The sequence below is a fragment of the Pinus tabuliformis genome, chromosome 2_1 (genome assembly GCF_031772625.1).
Source record: "Pinus tabuliformis cultivar Carrire ecotype Pingquan chromosome 2_1, CPIR1, whole genome shotgun sequence".
Taxonomy (NCBI): domain Eukaryota; kingdom Viridiplantae; phylum Streptophyta; class Pinopsida; order Pinales; family Pinaceae; genus Pinus; species Pinus tabuliformis.
The window spans coordinates 55,505,902-55,526,202 of NC_142299.1; the positions used below are offsets into that span (position 1 = coordinate 55,505,902).

Below are 20,301 nucleotides of genomic sequence, written 5' to 3' on the forward strand. Positions count from 1 at the left end.
CTGATGACACCTGCAACCTAGAGTTTAACAAAACAGCTGCGGAATCCGGGATTGGCTGCGGAAAGTGGGGCTGGCTGCGGAAAGTGGCTAAAACAGTTTATCATCAATTTTGAAATTTTTTTTCATTGTCTGCAAGTAGGAACTCTGCCAAAAGAAAGTTAAGGTGTAAACAAACTGATCTTCCATATAGCCTTTTCCATGGAAATAGCAAAGGAACCACCCTTTTTGATTGCAGAAGTGGTGAACTTGAAGGATGTTGTGCTTGACTCAAAGTCCATACACGTGAAGATTGTAAAATATAATGTTTCTTCTGCTTCAAAACTCATTGCAGTAAAAGACTATTGTAGCAAAAACACAATTGCAAATGATGGGGATTTACATAATTATATATTGCTGGAGACTACAATGGTAGATGGAAAACTATTCCCATGATTAATGCTACTGACTGCTAATATTTTGAAACAGTGTAAGTGCCCCCTCAAGATAACTAACTTAACTAATGCAATTCATGGTTCAGCTCTGCCAAGCTTTGTTTGGAAAACTGCCATGTTTTGTTGAGTCTTCAATCTTGGAATTGGCTGCCTTCACCGATAGACGTTGTTGAACTATGCAATTTACACGTTTGAGCTGCAATTAACTGATTTGACTTTCGCTTCAAATAAATCACTTGAGTTTGACGAATTTTCAGCAAAGCATGTGAGGTGTATGGTATGAGTAGAGTAACGGCGGGAACCTTCCAGATCGGATGACTGTGTACACATCTCATCAAACGGTTGCGGATATTACGGTCACGTCTCAAGAGTACAACGAATAAGACTATAATTAGGCTTGAATAACAGCACATAGATGACTCCTATTTGTATTTCTCCTCCTCAGACACGCGGAGTTAATCAATTAATCAAACTATCAGTTAATCAATTCAAATCCAGTTTTTTTCACGCGGCGGCAAAAAAAGAGGCTCCAAAGAACCGAATATTTCTCCCAGACCGCCACGAATTTCTTCAAACAGTTTCTGGGTTATCTAATTAACCCAACTGGAAAAAAAACCCATGTTTTAGTTTTTCTAAATTCGTCTCTGTTTGGTCAAATCGAACATTTGAAGTTTGACATTTTTTCTGTGTTTACGTTTTTCTAAGTTTTACCGTTCTCACTGTTCTGCATTCGTTGTTCTTGTTTGATCTACTGTTTTGCAGGTGTGTTACACAGGTACTCCAACTTTGAAAGAGGCCCTAGCTGACTTGTATGTCATTGATAAACAGTACGAGAAAGCTTTTGCAATATATGCAGATCTGAGGAAACCTGGCATATTTGAATTTATTGAGGAGCATAATCTACATGATGCTTTGCAAGATAAGGCGTTGGCACTCATGACTTTAGATCCAAAAAGGGCAGTTGCCTTACTAGTCCAACAAAGAGAGTTTATTAAACCATCTGAAGTGGTCTCACAGTTGTGGAAGGCTGAGAATAATAGCACCCACAGATATTTATTGCATGAATATTTGCATGCACTGTTTGAAACAGATCCTCATGCAGGCAAAGACTTTCACGGCCTCCAGGTGGAGCTTTATGCAGAATATGAACCTAGGCTGCTTCTCCCTTTCCTACGCAACAGCCAACATTACTCTCTTATGCACAAGACACCTCGTCTAATTGACTTTGACAACAAGCGATCATTTTTCCGCTCTCGGATTAGACAACAAAATGAGCAGCACAACTATAATCCACTCTGTATTTGTGTTCGCCGAACATATGTCTTAGAAGATTCTTACAATCAATTACGGATGCGTTCTGTAGATAACAGTAAAAAGTCTTCCTTGGATGACAACAGTAAAGGCAATAGTCCATTCATGAAGATTTTGGGAAAGCCTTTGGGATACATGACAACAGATGAACAACATCGAGTTATGAATATATCTTGGATGCCTCTTCGCCACTCCCCCATAACAATGAAAATATTCTCAGTATGGTTTGGGGGCTCAATTTGCATAGTATGTATTTCAATTCTATCAGAAATAACGGATCCCTCTTCTTGCACATTTGAATCATGCGCAGAGTCCACAGCTAGGTTGACACCATCTGGAAACCCTTCATCCTTATGATATAAACTCACTTCTATATGCATTTTTTTCTCTGAATTTTTGAATTTCTATATTGCTTAGTCATTCCTACATTTTCATTTTATTGCACTAATATCTTGACTGTAAGTTTGAAAAACAGAGTGGTGGCTGGGGAAACTGGTATCAGCTGCGGAAACGAGTGTCACAGCAACCACTTAGCTGAATAGAGATAGTTAGGCAATCTTAATGGAAATGATCATGGGGAAATAACTTTTATTGATGAAATGGATGGCATGGAGTGAAAATGGAAATGAAATGAAGTTTATTTTTTCTTTTTTTCTTTTCTCTTTTTTTTTTTCCTGAATCAATTGAAGTGATGAAGTTTATTTTGTCTCCTATTTTTTTTTTTTTTAACAATTCTTTTTCTGATCCTCCAGATCACACAAAGTGCAGGAGGAGAGCATACTCAAGAATTATTAACCTTTTTTTTTTTTTTACTTAACAATCCTTTTTCTGATCCTCTAGATCACACAAAGTGCAAGAGGAGAGCATACTTAAGAATTATTAACCTTTTTTTTTTAGATGTAAGAAATAAGGTCTCCTAATTACACTTTCCCGGCAACGGTGCCAAAATGTCTAGTCAATTTAATGTCTTAAATTGCTCTACATAAATTATCAATCTGGGTATCGTAAACTGATGAAGTGTGGTGCACCATATGTGCTTAGTTAACCTTTCTCTTACTTCGTTGTTTTATAGTTTATGTTGTTTTGGGGTTTTGTTCTTGTTGCTTTTCTAAAATGTTTAATGCAACTAGTTCAATCGAAATAAAATGCAATAATCAAATAATGAGAGAATGACTATGAGACCCAGTATCCTTGCTGCTTCAGCAAAAGGACAAGATGATTCTATCATGTCATTAGTTTATTAAAAGGCTATGTGCATCACTAATCTACAATCAACTTGAAAGCAATTTATGTACAGCTAATATACATGGTGAAATAAAATGCAAAAATAAAATGACAACTATACAAGGCAGGGGCCCCCTACCACCTATGATCACACATGCCACTAGTCAGCAACATAGACAAGATGATCACACATGCCACTAGTCATGAAATCAAAGCAAAATTAAACACACTTGCATGAATTAAAATTGCATGAATGAAAAATCTAATCTACCTTACATTCTACAAAGCAATATTTACAAAATGAAATCTACTCTACCTTACATCCTAATATGCTCCATCACATCTACTTCACATCTCCTTCCATGTTGAGAACATCAAAGCTTTATTCAATTTCTTCAAAAGTACAAAGTACAACAAAGCTCTCCAAAGCTTTCAAAAGCCATCAAGGAAGAACTAGGGACTAAAAAGACTAAAAAGGACTAACAAATGAAGGAGAGAGATCTCCTATTTATACAAAAAGATGAGAGCCATCTCATTAATGAGAATCCATGAATCTCTCCCTCTACCTCTAGAGTCCTAATCAGAATAGGAACTGATAAGACACATGTCTTTTTAGAGTTACAATACAATTAGGAGATGTGACACATATCCTCATGATCCCATGATTCTTTCCAACCAAATTCGAATTTGGCCTTAGAGTGCCACATAAGAGTCTTCTAGAAGTCTCCTTTCAACCTACACATGTCAACAACCTCAACCCATTTGTTAGGTATAAGCATATGCACATTATTTTCTAATGTTTAACCACAAATTCACTTAAAAGGCTTAGAAATAATAAAGATTGGACAAACATAAAGGTGGCCCAATGATAATGAAAGTGGGATGAATATGGTGACATAGTAGTGAAATGGAGGTGAAATGGAGGTGATATAATGGACATAATAGTGAAAGTATAATGCAAATGAATGACATTTTCAAGACTCAACAATATGATGACCAAATCACTGCGTTGCATAATTGTCCAGGCTCAAGATCTACCAACATATGATGGATTGACAGCAGTGGATGAATTCTTGAACAATTTTGAGAGTGCAGTGCTAGAGCACTAGAGGTTCAAAGCATTAAAGTGGGTGTTGCACACAACACCTGCACGTTGGTGGGGAACACATGAAGGAAATTTTGAAAACTAGCGCGACTGTAGAAGGATGATGCAGCTAAGGTTTGGGAAGCCGGAACTACGAATAACCGAGAAGTACGATGGACGTGATGACCCACACATGCACCTCACAAAATGGACCAAAGCCTATGGTGAAGAGCCCCAGCCTGAATGGGTACACTTATTTTATCATACCCTGGATGTCATCCCAAGAAACTAGTATACCAAGATAGAACTCTGACATGGTACGAGCGAATGGGATATCTTGCGTGAGGGATTTTTGTTAACATTCTTATTTGAAGACCAATGGGTGGATACTATTGATGATGCACTGCAAGTTGTGAAAGCCGCCATTTTCAAAATACCGCAGGAACCACAAGAAATAGTTCAACCAGTATGGTCACTTTAGTTAATCCATGCCCTAGAATGTTACAACATGCAAGTGGAGGATGATGATGATGACCCCCGAAATATTAATGTTTTGGAAACAGAAGGGAGTCACGAAGTTCGAGGACCATCAATCGAGGACCCTGACATCACCGCGCCACTGAAAACAAAACAGGTGAACATTGGTATAGATGCGGAGCCGAAGTATGCCATGCTTGGGGACTATTGGGATGATGCCACAGTGGATAAGGTCATCGAGTTACTTCGCGAATATCAAGACTTATTCCTGACCAAAATAACAGAGTTAAAAGGGATCCTCGGCGACCTAGGGATGATGAAGATAACTCTAAAACTGGATGCAAAGCTAGTTAAGAAGCATCCTTACCATTTGAATCCGAAGTATAAGGAAAAGGTCCACGAAGAATTGGACAAAATTCTTGCAGTAGGAATTATTGAACTAGTGGAAGAGTCTAACTGGGTGAGTCCTATGATAGTGCAGGAGAAAAAACAGAAAGGCGAAATTTGAATCTACGTGGACCTCCAAAAACTAAATGATGCTTGTGTTCACGATCCATTCTCGACACCATTTACAGATGAAGTCCTGTAGAATGTTGATGGTCAGGAAGCGTACTCATTCACGGATGGGTTCTCAAGGTACCATCAAATCTAGATCGCGTCAGAAGATAGAAGCAAGACAACCTTCGCAACCGAATGGGGATGTTTTCAGTACACTATTATGCCCTTTGGTTTGAAGAACGCGCCAACGATATTTTCACGCGTAGTAGTGGCCTCATTCAAGGAATTCATCCATAAGTTTTTGGAGGTTTATTTTGATGATTGGACTATATTTGGGCTAGTCAAGAAACATATAGCGAGCCTACGATTGATGCTGGATACTTACCGACGACACCATATTGCACTGAATCTTAAGAAGTGCACCTTCCTCATCCCCTTTGGAAATTTGCTTAGCCATGTGGTCTGTAGGAAAGGCCTGATGGTGGACCCTGCGAAGATTTCCGTCATACTCAATCTGCAAGTGCCATGAAGTGTCAAACAACTCAGCACCATGTTGGGCACACTGGCTACTATCGTAAGTTTATTAAGGGCTATGCACAAATCATGGCACCAATGGAATAGCTGTTGAAAAAGGACACTACATATTGTTAGAATGATGATTGTAAGAAAATCCTGGAGATTCTCAAGGAAAAGATGGCATCTGTCCCCATTTTGGTTTTCCAAAAATGGGACATCGAATTTCATGTACATGTTGATGTGTCGTGTATCGTGCTTGGCACTATACTCACACAAGAAGGAGCTGAAGGCAATGATCACCCGAGCGCGTTCACAAGTCGACGATTGTCCAAAGCCGAAAAGAACTACTCTACTACTAAGCGCAAGGGATTGGCGATGGTATACGCGCTCCAGAAATACCGCCACTATCTACTCGGGGACACTTCAAGATGTATACTGATCATTCCGCATTGAAATACCTGGTGAACAAGCCTGTGTTGGGGGGGCGCATTTGTAGATGGTTGTTACTATTTCAAGAATATGACTTTGAGGTCATCGTAAAGCCGGGACGCCTAAACGCAGGCCCAGATCACCTGTCGCGAATTGAGAACGGTGAGGAGCCAACAAATTTGGAGGAAGGACTACCTGATGCATAGCTCTATGCAGTGTGTGTTGCGGACGACCACTTCGAGGATATAATCCACTTCTTAACCATAGGGACCGTGCTGCAGGGATATTCAGTTTAGCAGAGGAAAGAATTGGTGGTACGCACGGCGGATTTTACTGTTATCGTGGGGCACCTCTACAAAATGGGAAACGACGAAATATTATGAAGATATGTACCTGAATTTGAACGAGGACAGATCCTCATAGAAGCACATGGGGGGGCTGCAGGAGGACATTATGCGGGATGGGCGATAGCACAAAAGATTCTTCGCGCCGGACTATGGTGGCCAACCCTACATCAAGACTCGAAAGCGTACTGTCAGGCCTGTGATGTATGTCAACGGACTGGGAAACCATCGTGAAGGGATGAGATGCCACTCAATCCACATATGACGTTGCAGCCATTCAAAAAATGGGCAATAGACTTTGTGGGGCCTATCACACCTCAAGGGAAGACGGGTGCGTGCTACATCATCACTGCGACAAAGTATTTGACTAGATGGGTGGAAGCACATCCGATTAAGGACTGCACGACCACTACAACTGCGAAATTTTTATTTGACAACGTCTTGACATGGTTTGGATGCCCAAAAATTTTAATGAGTGACCACGGAACACACTTCCTAAATGAAACTATCAGCACACTTACTAAGGAATTCCAGGTGTATCATCAGCAAAGCACATCGTACCATCCACAAGCGAATGAGACCGTAGAAGCATTCAACAAGATTCTGGAGACTGTGTTGACCAAAGTATGTAACGCGCAACAAACCAATTGGGATTTATGCATACCTATCATGCTATGGGCATCCAGAACCACATGTAAGAAATTAACGGGGTAGACACTGTTCAAGTTAGTCTACAGCATGGAAGCCATCATGCAAATGGAATACATTGTACCCAGTTTGCAGATAGCAGTGATGACCAGCATGGCAGACCACGAAGCCTTGGAAGAGAGGCTCGCACAACTGGAAGAACTAGAGGAAGAATGGTTTCTAGCAGGATTCCATCACCAGGTATAGAAACAACGAGAGAAATCTTGGCACGATCGCCATATCAAGTTGCGCACGTTCAAAGTAAATGATTTAGTATTGCTGTATGACAGCAAGTTCGAGAAATTCCCTGGAAAAATCTCAATGCATTGGTTGGGACCATATATAGTCAAAGAGGTCATAGATGGAGGTGCGGTCCAGCTTGGTAAGCTTAATGGAGAGCCCTTCCCAGGAAGAGTAAATGGCAGTCGCTTGAAGCTCTACACGAGTGGGCCGACTGTCTGACTAACTAACCAAACTATAGTCTCAACACTCCAAGCAGTTGAAAGAAGGCACGGGACTATAAACGAGTCTGCAGGAATGCTGCGCAGAAACAGGGTTCTGGATAAGGCGCGTTTATTGTAGGAATTGCGGTCGCGCATAAAGGGCTGAGTTGTTGCGCAGAAAGGTGGGAAAGTGACCATTGAGGTCACTGTTCATGACAAGATGGTCAATCTGAGAAAATGAGGAGCAGATGACAGGCATTTAAGACATGGAGTCAGAACTGGATTTGAAACGATCTCCCATCAATATCGCATTAATGAACCAGAAAAGGAGGGAATGGTCAAATTTGAATATCGTCCAACTTATAAATCACAGATGGTCATCTATCGAACCACCCATAGCACTGTAAGACCGAAGTTATTGAGCTATCTGATAGATATGGACCCGTCCAACTTCGATGCTTTAAGAATAAACCCAGTGATTGCAACATTGCCAAAAGAGACGCAAGACCTTCGGGATAGCATAGTGCTGACAACCGTGGTTGCCAAGCCAAGCCCAATGCTAGCGGTGGGCGATATACCACAAATTCCCAGACAGATAGCTGGACTGGTCTGGATGTCGCTGTGAAACCTATGGTCTGGTAAGAGATCTATGAAAGATAAGGCTGAGATGCTAAATCTTGGGATAAAAGACAAAATTCCGTTGAAAAGTGCATCCCTGGGCCGTGTGCCCATGACGAAACTTGAAGATTGGGACCTCATGGATAGCAACAACTCTCTTGGAAAAATGCAACACAAGCTTCAGCAGACATTGAGTATACGAGACCAGAGACCACAAGCTTGCTGCTCTTGCACAAAGAGTTCACGACTTTAACATCTTAGCTAGAGTTAAAATCCTATGAGGGGTCGCTTTGTGTTAACTGAGTAGAGCAGAATAATAATCACCAGTTACGCGAATTAGTAGGGGCAATGGAGCAAGAGCTTGAAGAAGTGTTGCAAGAGGCAAGGATGGAGAAATGAAGCGTAGTGCGTCACTCACAGGGATGGTGGACCGCGAAGCCTTGGCAGCGTGTCTCGCCGCACCGACGAGTGACTCGGGACGAGTCACGACGATTGTGTTGGAGGCTTGTTGGGTAGCGGATCCCCCCCATAACGGTTTTGGGGCCTAAAGCCCACATTTTTGGGTATTGGTATTGTAAATTCTCCGCGAAGTGCATAGAGCACAAATTGTAAGGGGTCAAGTCTAAGGGTAGTCTGCCCTAAAATATTGTAAATTAATCTAGAATGTGTCGGCCTACCCATGGTCCACGGATCATGGGAATGTATAAATAAGAGCGAGGCTCTAAGTGTAAAAGGCAGCTTTTGAGGTAGAGATTAGATGTGTATGGGTTTCTGAAAGTGATAGTGGATCTAAGTCTGTAAGTTAGAGTCGCGGGTCGTAGTAGTAGAAGAGGCTTTGCAGCTGTGTGCGCAGAGGCCTAATAGAGTTCATAGCTATGTGCGCGGACCCCTACAGCTAAGTGCGCAGGGTAGGAAGTGGATTGTAACTGGAAAAAGCATTAATAAACATAAGTTGGTTTTGGAAGATTACGTATCTATTTCTATATTCTGGTTTATCCATCTGTTCTGGTTTATGATTGTGCACGTATCTGTTTATGTTAATTACTGAAAGTATTGGACCTACTTAATTTAATTCAAGATCTATAATAATACTAAGCATAGAAAGGGGTAAAGAACATTCGCTCTCGTTATCTTAACCGCGCGAAGGTAGTTGCACTGAATAGACGGTTGCGCGGAAGTAGTGTAGCGAGTAGGATCGGTTCGCGAGCTTTCCAAACCTCATCAAGACATCCCTAGGGTGCGGAAACCTGGTTCCAAGACCCTCCCATACTACCTCGGGTGGGACCTCAGTCCGCGCTCCGCGGACTGTTGCTGAAAGGGTTGGTAGTTCAGGATTTATTTGGTTAAAATCACTCTGAACTTGGGTCAGGCCCCATCAAGACAACACTTGATCATGAACAAGCTCAAAATAAAAAGTTCGGTATGTTATGAGATAATGTTGAGTGAAACAAGAGCAACTCTCATCAAAACAATTGCTATGTTGCGGCTCATAAGATATCTAAAAAGAATTGAGAAAATGGGAGTAGGTAGATTGCCTAATGTTATCTTCAATGAAGACACAAGTGAAAGAAAGAAAACATGGATGAAACAAAACTACATATGGATGCAAAAAAGGAATATCTATATGTTTCTCCCATAAATAACAAGGAGCTAAAGAATTTTGTTATGGAGAAATTTCGTAAACAGGTATGGGGAAAAGAGTTGGGTAGAACATTCGGATAGAAGGTTGGACGGATGCGAACGGGAGCGATGCGAACGGAACAACGAGGGCAACCTTAGGGTTTTGACAGAACCCTGCAGGCGGCAGGCCTGTCGAGCCAGGCACCTGCGGTAGCTACAGGCGAGGCAGAGCGCAGGTGGACGGAACCATACGGGCCGGAACTATGTTTCCCCCCCAGGGGGAGGGCCAAGTGCCTCCCCCTTCTCCGGACGCGAGAGCATGGCAAGATGTGGATTGGGACAATCCAAATGGAGTCAGCGGTGGTATCATGGACAACAACCAGCAGAAGGGTAAGGACTCTGAGACAGAGAACAGAAATAAAGCAAGCTCCTCAACTTGCAAACCTGTTGCTACTAATAGACCACGGGTGTTCTTCCCAAGTGAACAAATCAATGCTCGAATACAGTACATGCGAGATCATGCATTGATCGGCAAGTTTATAGGGATTTGGCCAACAGAACGAGCTCTGAGAGCTTGGATCAGCACCGTATGGTGTCCAAAAGGGGCTATATCTCTGCATTTAGGAGCAAAGGGCTTCTTCACTGTTGTTTTCAACTGTCTAGAGGATCGAACCAGAATCCTGGAGGGAGGGCCATATTTTTTTAACTCGGCAGGCCTATTTCTCAAGGGCTGGGTGGAAAGATTCAACCCAGATAAGGAGGATCTGAGTTATGCGCCAGTGTGGATAAGGCTTTACTCATTGCCCTGGGAATATTGGGAGGAAACTTCTCTGAAGGAGATCAGAAATGCTATTAGTGAATTTGTAAGGGTAGCAGAGGAAACAAAACTCTGCAAGCGTACTTCATATGCCCGGATTTGTGTTTACATGGATCTCAAACAACCATTGCCAGACACGGTAAGCTTCTTTCACGAAGATTCTGAAAGGGTTCAAGTCATTGATTATGAACAGGTACCATTTAGATGTAGGAAATGCCATGATATAGGACATCTGTATAGGGACTACCCTCTAAATAAGATACCCTCCTTTCCGGACAAATCCAATAATCAATCCCCTGATGGATTCACAAAGGTAGTCAACAGAAGGAGAGGAAACAAAAAAGCCAACAACAATCCCAAGGCAAATCCTAGCAATAAGGCACCATCAAGCAATAGATTCGAAGTTCTAAACAAAACCGATGAGAGGGGTTCGGACGAGGAACAGGAGAAAGACGAAGCAGTCCAGTAACAGCAACCGGGGGAAACATCAATGCAAGGAGGACAAAAAATCACAAATCCAGAGCACCTGATAGCACCAAACAAAAATATGTCAAAGCAAATTGAAAAAATGGATATGGAGTACTCTCAGCCAAGCGGAAAAGCCTCGATCGAAACTGAGGATATTCTTCAATCGCCCCAAGTCATGGATGAGGACCAGGAGCCCCTGGATATAGGGGAGCTGGACATCTTAGGTCTGGAACAGGCTTGTCGCACAAAGAACTTTGAAAAAATCCCGGAACAGCAGGTTGACAACCTAGTAGAAGTGTTAAGCAGAGCACAGAAAAAATACTCTCTAGGGGTCCAGATTGGCAGTCCATGGGATGGCAAGTTTATCACCAAGGACAGCAAAAAGAGGGGAAGGAAAACCACCCTAGAAAGAACAATCAAGATAGGAGAAATACTGGTGGAGTCAGGGCGATATGCCAAACTGACTAAGTACTTCATTGCAAACCCCCATCCTTCTCAATGAAGTTAATATCTTGGAATATTAGAGGGCTTAATAGCCCCAGGAAAGGAAGAATCTTAAAAAACATGCTGAAGCAAGAAAAACCCAGTATTCTCTTTCTGCAGGAGACGAAGTGTAGCTCCACAGTTTTGGAAAGAATAGCTGCGAAGGCCTGGCCAGGAGGGCTAGTCACAGCAGTAGATGCACAAGGTGCCTCGTGAGGCTTAGCAATTCTCTGGGACACCAGGATCATCCATCTCAGCAACATTCAAGCTAACAAAAACTTCATCCAAGCCACATTCCACCTCTCAGGTACGAATGCTCATGGACTGCTAACTAATGTGTATTTCCCATAGGAAACAGCTCAAAAAAGCCAACTTCTGAATATATTGTCAGAACTCAATAGAGACAGACCTCTTCCTTTATGGATATCTGGCGGAGATTATAACATGATAGCCAGTATGGACGAAAAAAGAGGGGGCAGAAGCAACTCAAACAATGATGACGGCCTACTAAAGAACTTCATCAACAACAACTGGCTAATGGACGTCCCAACAAGCAACGGTATCTTCACCTGGACAAACAAGAGAGTAGGAGCGCAACAAATCGCATCGCGCCTTGATCGTTTCCTAATCTCAGACAACGCAACCCATGTCGGTGGAGAATTTACAGCTTCCATTATCCCTTTCTCCGGATCGGATCATTGGCCCATAGAGCTCCAATGGAATAGGCCAGGTCACAATCTCAGACGCCCTTTTCGTTTTGAAGAATTTTGGTTCTCTCATCCAGAATTTGAACAGCTGGTCAGATCAAGCTGGACAAATTTCAATGCGACCGAGGGGACAAGAATGGCCAGATTCCAACAAAAACTTAAAAATCTCAAAAAGACCATCAAACAATGGAACCACAAGATATTTGGTAACATCTTTGCCGATCAAGCCCTACTCAATACTAAAATGAAGAAAATACAACAATCCATCATTAATGATGGACGAACAGAGGAACTCTCCAAACAGGAACAAGACATAGAATCAAAAATCCTGGAAAGAGCTAAGCAGGAGGAAATCCTATGGAGGCAGAAATCCCGAATAAGATGGCTCAAAGGCGGGGAAAAAAATACGAAATTCTTTCATAAAACTACTGTTCAAAGAAGAATGATAAACCAAATTACTCATGTTAACAATGAGCAGGGAGAGAAGATTGAAACGCATGAGGGCATAGAAAAGGAATTTATCAAATACTTCAAAACAGCCTACCAAGAGCCTGATATCAATAGAATACCAGCCATCAATCAACTCATTCAGAACATACCCAAGGTCATAACGGAGGAGCACAACAGTTTACTGATCCAACCTATCACTCTACAGGAAGTTGAAGAGGCAGTGAAACAAATGAAAGAAGGAAAAGCGCCCGGACCGGACGGCTTCACCGCAAACTTCTTCCACAAATTCTGGGACCTGATAAAAAACGAAGTTTGGCAGGTTGTGGAGGAATCCAGAGAGCTCAGGTGGATGTACCCAGGACTAAATGCTACTTTCATTGCTCTAGTGCCTAAAGGAGAAGACTCCAATACCCCGGAAAAATACAGGCCCATAGCACTATGCAACATGATATACAAAATTATTTCAAAGGTCATAGCTAACAGGCTCAAACCGCTTCTTCCACTCATCATCTCGCCTAAGCAATCGGGCTATGTTGAAGGATGCCAAATAACGGATGGAATTATTCTCACTCACGAGCTAATTCATTCCCTAAAAGTGACCAAAAAACCAGGTATGTTGCTTAAACTAGATCTTTCTAAAGCTTTTGACAGCCTCAGTTGGGTCTACATTCATAAAATTCTAACTGCTTTCGGCTTTGCTCCCTTTTGGGTTAGATGGATCTACAGCTTAATATCCTTTGCTTTCTTCTCAGTATTAATCAATGGCATCCCTTCAGAAACTTTTCGACCCTCTAGAGGCATTAGGCAGGAGGATCCCTTATCCCCCTTTCTTTTCGTTATCATGGCTGATGGTTTGGGTAGAAGCATCACAGTGGCTAAGCTCAATAGGAGGTTAAAAGGGCTCTCATTTCACAATTCCCTGATCCATACCCACCAGCAATTTGTAGATGACAATATGCTCTTTGCTCATCCTTCGGTCCAAGAAGCACGTCTTATAAAAACACTTTTATCCACCTTCTCTGATGCTTCTGGTGCCCTCATCAATCGAGTCAAATCTCAAATTTATTTCTTCAATACCCCGGTCACTACTCAAAGAGCCATTGAGCATATTCTGGGCTTTACTTCCGCCTCCTTGCCCTCCAAATATCTAGGTGCCCCGCTTATGAGCTCTGCTCTCAAACATTCCTCTTGGAAGCAACTTTTAGAAAAACTAGAAGCACGTCTGTTCCTATGGACCAATCGATCCCTGAATATGGCAGGCAGAATAATTCTTATAAAAGCTATACTTCAATCTATGCCTTTGTACCTCTTTTCCATTCTAGCTGCCCCCAAATGGGTCCTTAAATAAATCAAGAACCTACAGCGAAGATTTCTGTGGGGAGGCTCAAGACAGAATCGAAAATGGGCTCTACTTAAATGGGAGAAAGTGTGTCTTCCCAAATATGCAGGAGGCATAGGCCTTAGAGATCCTGAGCACAGTAACAAAGCGATGGGAGCAAAAATCTGGTGGCGATGGCTGGCTCATCCTAGCACTCCATGGGCTTCCCTTTGGACAGCCAAGTATGCAAGCAAATATCCAATGGAGGAAAGATTGCGCATGACTGAGACAAGCTCGGGATCTGCAATCTGGAACGCAGCCATACAAAACAGATCTCTCATTCAAGAGCACTGCTTCTGGGAAATAAAAAATGGGAATATAGCACGATTCTGGGAAGATTCATGGCAGCAGATGCCAAAAATCAAAGACATTCTCCAGGATCTTCCAGCCAATGCGAGAGGAATACACCCTCAGGCCAAAGTTAATCATTGCTGGACTTCCGATGTTCCTCAGGACTACCGGAAATGGAAAGACATACATCTGCTCCTCCCGAATAGCTCAGAACAGACACAACATCTCCTAGAAAAAGAGCTACAAAAAAGGCAGATAAGAGTCTCGGTCGAATCAGACATCTTAAGATGGGGCCACGGAGAAAAAGGAATTTTCACAACCAAGGAGGCTTACAACATAATCATACAGGGGCAAATACACAAAGACAACTTATGGGAAAAAGTATGGCATAAATCTAACTGGCCGAAAGTCTCCACATTTCTATGGCTTCTCTGTCATAACAGAGTACTAACGTGGGACAACCTCAGAAAGAGGAGTTTCTCAGGCCGATCCATCTATTACATGTGCCGAAAGGAGGAAGAAACAGCACTTCATCTAATGCAGAATTGTGTAATGGGAAAGAAATTATGGGAGAGGATCGCTTTCCGCTGTCAAAGAGAAAGAAGAGTGCAAGACGACCTCAAAGGAACCATCAACAAAGGAAGTCAAGCCCGATTTCAAAGTCCTATTCTTAACGCGTTGTGGATACTCCTTCCTGGTTTCATGATGTGGAATCTATGGAAAGAGCGCAATCGAAGAATATTCAAAGATCAAACGCTGCTGCTGGAAAAACTGTGGAAAATTTTCCATCAAAACATAATGGAAACTCTTTCACTCAAAGAGTGGCACCCCGAAGACCTTTCGACTCTACCTCAAGAAAAAGCTGTTTGGGATAACTGGCAAATGAGTATAAACCACATCTCAACTAATGGTAGAAATCCCAACAAGCACAGACAGGAAGCAAGTTCTTGGAATCCACCTCCGGCTGGCATGATACAACTCAACTTTGACGGGGCCTCTAAAGGAAACCCAGGACAAGCAGGTTATGGAGGCATTTTCAGGGATCACAATGGCAATCCTTTAAGCATTTTCATGGGTTCAATAGGCTGGGACACTAACAACTCAGCGGAATTGGAAGGTCTATGGCGAGGACTCAAAATAGCACACAGGAAAAACTTCTTTCCCCTCATCATAGAAGGGGACTCGCAGATTATAATCAGAATGGCCACAAAGCTTCAGCATGGCTCTCCAGTTCACAAGATAAGCAGCAGTTGGAGAATGTCCCAGAGGCTTGAGCTGATCAATCACTGGCTCTCTCTGCACCAAGCTATCACTTTCAAGCACATCAGACGAGAAGGAAACAAGTTGGCCGATCTTCTAGCCAACCTTGGAGTGGAGGCAAAAGAAAACCACTTCGAAGGCGCTATAGACAACCTTCCTTCCAGAGGCCAAATGGACACGCTGAAGGCAATGGTCTCTCAGGAAAATTCTCTGATTCAGAACTCGCACCCGGATGCGGGTGCTTCTACTAAGCATTAAATATGGCATACGCCACGCCACCTGGGAGCAGGACAGATCGCCGACACCTGTATGCGGAGGCCTGCAAAAGGAATTACAAGTTAATGCACAAGGTAAGCGAATTTAGTTTGCAGCAGAGGAGACGGGACGCTGCATTCAAGCCGAGCACGGCTGCTCAGGACTCGATGCAGAACAGGAGTAGAGCCCAAGGCCTTTCCCCCGTGGTGAGAATGGATGCTACGCCGTATATAGGGATTAACATGTCAATTATAGAACAGAACTAGCTCATTGTTGCTTCCCGTGTTCGGAGAGAGGTTATACCGGCTTCCAGTATTTGAGGGATTGTTGAGTGTTTGGGGTCTTTGGTCTTAAGCGCCATGCCGCGCAGCCGAGGAGTACCCAGGCGAGGAGGGAGGTCTGGTACCCGTGTTGGCCTGGACATGGAAGATTTACAACCAATTGCGCCCATTGCCTCAGCGCCACCCTCGTCTCCCAGCTCTGAGCAGGAATGCCTTCTTCCACAGGGCACCTACCAGACTTTTCGCTTCAGGTTTCCTAGCCGCCTAGTCAGACCAGAAGTGGTGGTCAATTTCACGGTTTTCATCTCTGAGGAAGAGCCTGGAATGCCCAATTCTAACTCCCCTGCCTCTGCTAGTGTTCAAGATAGTGATATCCTTCTGGGCGACATGAACGGTTTGGTTTATAGAGCCCACCGTTACGAGGAAGCTCCAGCTCAGAACGCCCTGGTCCAGCAAGCTCCGACTCAGGAAATTTCAAGTCATGCCGTCTCTGTGCAAGAGGTTTTGCCGCCGCCAAATTCGAATATGGAAATGGAGGTCTTCAGCGCTCGTGCTCAGCCAGGTCCGGGAGAGCTGCCTCAGGACTTGGATGGGATGGTCATCTGGCTCGACTCGCCCAGCCCAGACAAAGGAATGCAGGCGGCCTCGCCCAGCTAGACAGCCTAGTTCCCTTCGGGTGCTCTGTTTTGTCTTTTTTGCCATCATGTCGATACAAATGGTGTCGTTTCCTTGTGTCCAATTCAGTCCTAGGTCTCAGTTTGGCTACTGCTGCAAGTTTCAGGCTTCAGCAGCATGCTCTTCTTGTTTTAGTGTCAATGATGTAAAATGGCTCTGTCCTGCCAGTAGCTATGGTGCTTTTGTCAGTTTGAGTCCAGGTTATTTGATGTCCAGGAAGCATTATTATGGACTGTGTTTTATGACTTGGTTAAAGTAGACAGACAGTATAGTCCAGCTTCTTCTGTTTGAGGACTGGCCTCGGCCTCCTCGCAAGATCTAAACTTTGTACATATTTTTCTTTTTTAATCTAGCAGTAGCCTTTACTTGGAAAAAAAAAAAAAAAAAAGAGTTGGGTAGAAAGAAGAAGTACTACATTGAGGTATTCAACCCTACGTGTGATCTACAACAAAAAGAGTTCATTGGAGCTAGCATTCCATGGGGGGGAATGGTTCTTATTGCTCAATTAAGAACCAACTGGCATCAACTTCAGTGTGAAACAAGATGGTGGAAAAGGCCTAATGAAGCTTGGGAAAAACGAGTGTGTACATTTTTCACGTCTGAGGGAATCGGAAAACCATTTCATTTTGGAATGTGATGCATTCAAAGACATCATAGAAAGTTATGGGAATATGCTAGCATCGGTTTCTTGGAGTTGTCTTTTCAAGGAGGGGATTGTTGGAAAATTCAGTCAGCTCATCATCAATTTGAACAAGAAAATGATTGAATTGCAAAAGGCTAAAAACATGAAACTAATAGTCCCATAGACTATGTTTAGTCTTATAAACCTTAAAATATCATTTCATTTCAAACTAATTCATAAAAATTAGCCTTTCATTACCATTTCCGATGGGCCTAAATACCCTATTCACACATTTTAGATTTTTTTTTACTAAAATAAAATAAAATAATGTCACCAGCCATAAAAATATGTCATGATTATATTATACTTCAGCGGGCCAATGCTTACTACATGCCACCGACTATTCCGCGTCAATGTAGACTCATAGTAGTCTGTCATCTCACATACCTTTATATTTTAAAATAAATGAGAGTTATTTTACAAAATATAATAGCTAATGATAATTATTCACAAAACTATAAACCAAACCAAAAAGATTATTTGCTCATTAAGTTCCTCCATAATACAGATATACCACCTCTGTAATACAGTTATACCAAACAAAAACATAAATATTGCGATGAGTTTGAATGGCTAATTTGGACTATCAAATGGATTAAGTAATACATTTTTAATTAGTATAATCACATTAAAAATGTTAATGTGGTTGATATAGTTTAAAATTTTATGAATATAACAAAAACAATTATTGCAACATGAAGAATGTCTTACTAATTCACACATTTACCTAATTAACCATGTATAAAAAGGTTATAGGTGAATTTTAATTTCAGAAATAAAAGGAATTACACATCTTATTGTAAAATGAACCATTTTTCTAAATAAAATTTGCTTATGTGAAATGAAATGAAATTTTAACATCCACGAGACTAAAAATAGTCTATGGGAGCATTTGATTTGTAATTGGTCTAAGACAAACAATTAAGGTATTACAGACTCATGTGCATGGATGTGCATATGTTATTTTATGCAACGGATCGATAAGATTGTGAAATACACAGGCACTGAAGCAGTTAGAGAAAACATAACAGGCAAACATATAGACACAACAAGTTTAATAAGGAGTTCAACCAATACTCCTGGGCTACATCTCCTGGTCCAGCCTTTAGTTGTGGCCTCTCTATTATGTTTCCTAAGGAGATTCTTTACAACAGTGAGCTCAATTTGAGTCTCACACAGCAGATACAAATCAATAAAACTGTACTTGGATCCCCCAAGTCTTTGGAGTACACAGACTCTCCTTACTGAAACTCGACCTCTATTGGTCACAGTAGTATGAGCCCAATCTGAGACTCATACATGACAGGCATATACAGAGGAGTTCGCTTGAACCTCTCAAGCCTTCTCTGGAGTACACAGACTCTTTGACTCTCTCTGGCTCTGTCTAGCTCGATGCTGCCTTTGCTTTTGCAGGTCAGCTCGGCTTCTTCTCTCTGCTCTCAGCTTTCCGCTTCTAACTTACTTGTTTCTCTCTCTGTCAATTCGTGGCTTTAAAGCCAATCTGCTTTCTAAATGTTCGTTTCGGCTTCCCGGCTTTCTGGTTCCCCTGCCTCTGTCTGTTTGAATCCCTCTATTCTGCGAAATCATCACTGTATAACACCTCACAGGGAGGTGGCCACCTATTTTATAACGAACTGAGTGTTAATTCTCTTAGACATTTTCAAAATGACCGTTATTCCGTTAACTCTAAGAATGACCGCGAAACACGAACTTCTGCCAATGCATTGTCCACGTCAGACTTCAAATCTTATACAACTCTGCCTGTTTACCTCGTCAAACTTGGTCACCCATCGGAATGCATCTCCGTCGTTGATCTGGAGCCTCCAGATCCTATGGTCATCATTCATATCGGGCGGGTAAGTAACATGACGTTTTCCCGTCTGATGTGAGTGGTTTTCTCTCTCTTCTGCTGGATGCGTGGCACCCATTGTGTGGCATCGGGCGGGACTCAGTTCAAACCGCTTACTGCTCGAAGCCCTTCCGATATTCTGTTGGTTTTTTTGGGACCCCGCCTTTGACGGAATCGGCGTGATATCCGTTACATTTTATAACCTTTCGAGTCTGGTTGCTCGGGGCTTTTCCTTCTTTGAGGGGTTTTCTCGGCGACATGCAATTAGCGACTTGTCACTAATCGCATATCAGAAACTACCCCTATTTCTTAAATTGACCTCTGGTTTTTCTAATTTGTGGTAGTGCACATTACCATGGGCTAACGGTCTGCATGCTTGACCGAGGGTCCTCGTTGCTCTGCGTTGTTCACAAATTGCAGCTGTTTCGAGGATATCTTTGATAAGCTTGATCTTTATAAGACTTTGAAACTTTGGCATGATTTTTAAAGAGTTCATGAAAACTTAGAGAGTGTTCTAGGATCTAATTCAGATCACGGCCTTCCCACTGAAATAGCTTTTGGACCACCAAAAGTTGGTTTTTAAGCATCAATCAAGTGAGGGTATAAATTCCTCGCTTGCCCAATTTCTATCCATTTTGCACTGCTTGGTTTTGAACCATTGAGTCCAATCCTGAGGCACTCAATCTGCGCGTTGTTCTTACCTTCCTATCCAGAACTGTATCTTCCTACAATTCATTGAGATATTCAGGAAACAGATCATCAATAGAAGGCAATTGACTCTGCTCTTCGGGATCTTCAATCAATGAAGGTTCAAATATTCTCAAGCTTTCTTCATTAACAACTGAATAGATGTGCATGTAAGTTGGAAAATCAAGGCAAAAAACATTCTCACCAATTTTCTCAAGGATTTTGAAAGGTCCATACCTTATTGGGTTCAACTTCTTACCTTCACCTTGCATTCTGTCTTTGCTGATATATAGCCAGACATGATCACCAACTTGGAAACTATGCTCAATCCGATGC

At 42.3% G+C, this 20,301-nt stretch overlaps 1 protein-coding gene across 1 annotated transcript; it reads left to right on the plus strand.

Annotated features, from left to right (window-relative positions):
- The first annotated feature begins 11,531 nt into the window (after positions 1–11,531).
- On the plus strand, positions 11,532–15,794 carry LOC149198759 (uncharacterized). The gene is made up of 3 exons (XM_089400349.1): positions 11,532–11,655; positions 11,842–13,218; positions 14,056–15,794. Exons 1-3 carry the CDS (start codon positions 11,532–11,534, stop codon positions 15,792–15,794), a joined length of 3,240 nt encoding a protein of 1,079 aa, XP_089256475.1.
- The last annotated feature ends 4,507 nt before the right edge of the window (positions 15,795–20,301 follow it).

Bases quoted from the DNA above. Each gene is read 5' to 3' on its own strand.
- LOC149198759 (XM_089400349.1), top strand. From the start codon at position 11,532: ATGCTGAAGCAAGAAAAACCCAGTATTCTCTTTCTGCAGGAGACGAAG. The intron at 11,656-11,841 runs GTGCCTCGTGAG...ATATATTGTCAG, and splicing joins CACAGCAGTAGATGCACAAG to AACTCAATAGAGACAGACCT. The intron at 13,219-14,055 runs GTATGTTGCTTA...CCAAATATGCAG, and splicing joins AAAAGTGACCAAAAAACCAG to GAGGCATAGGCCTTAGAGAT.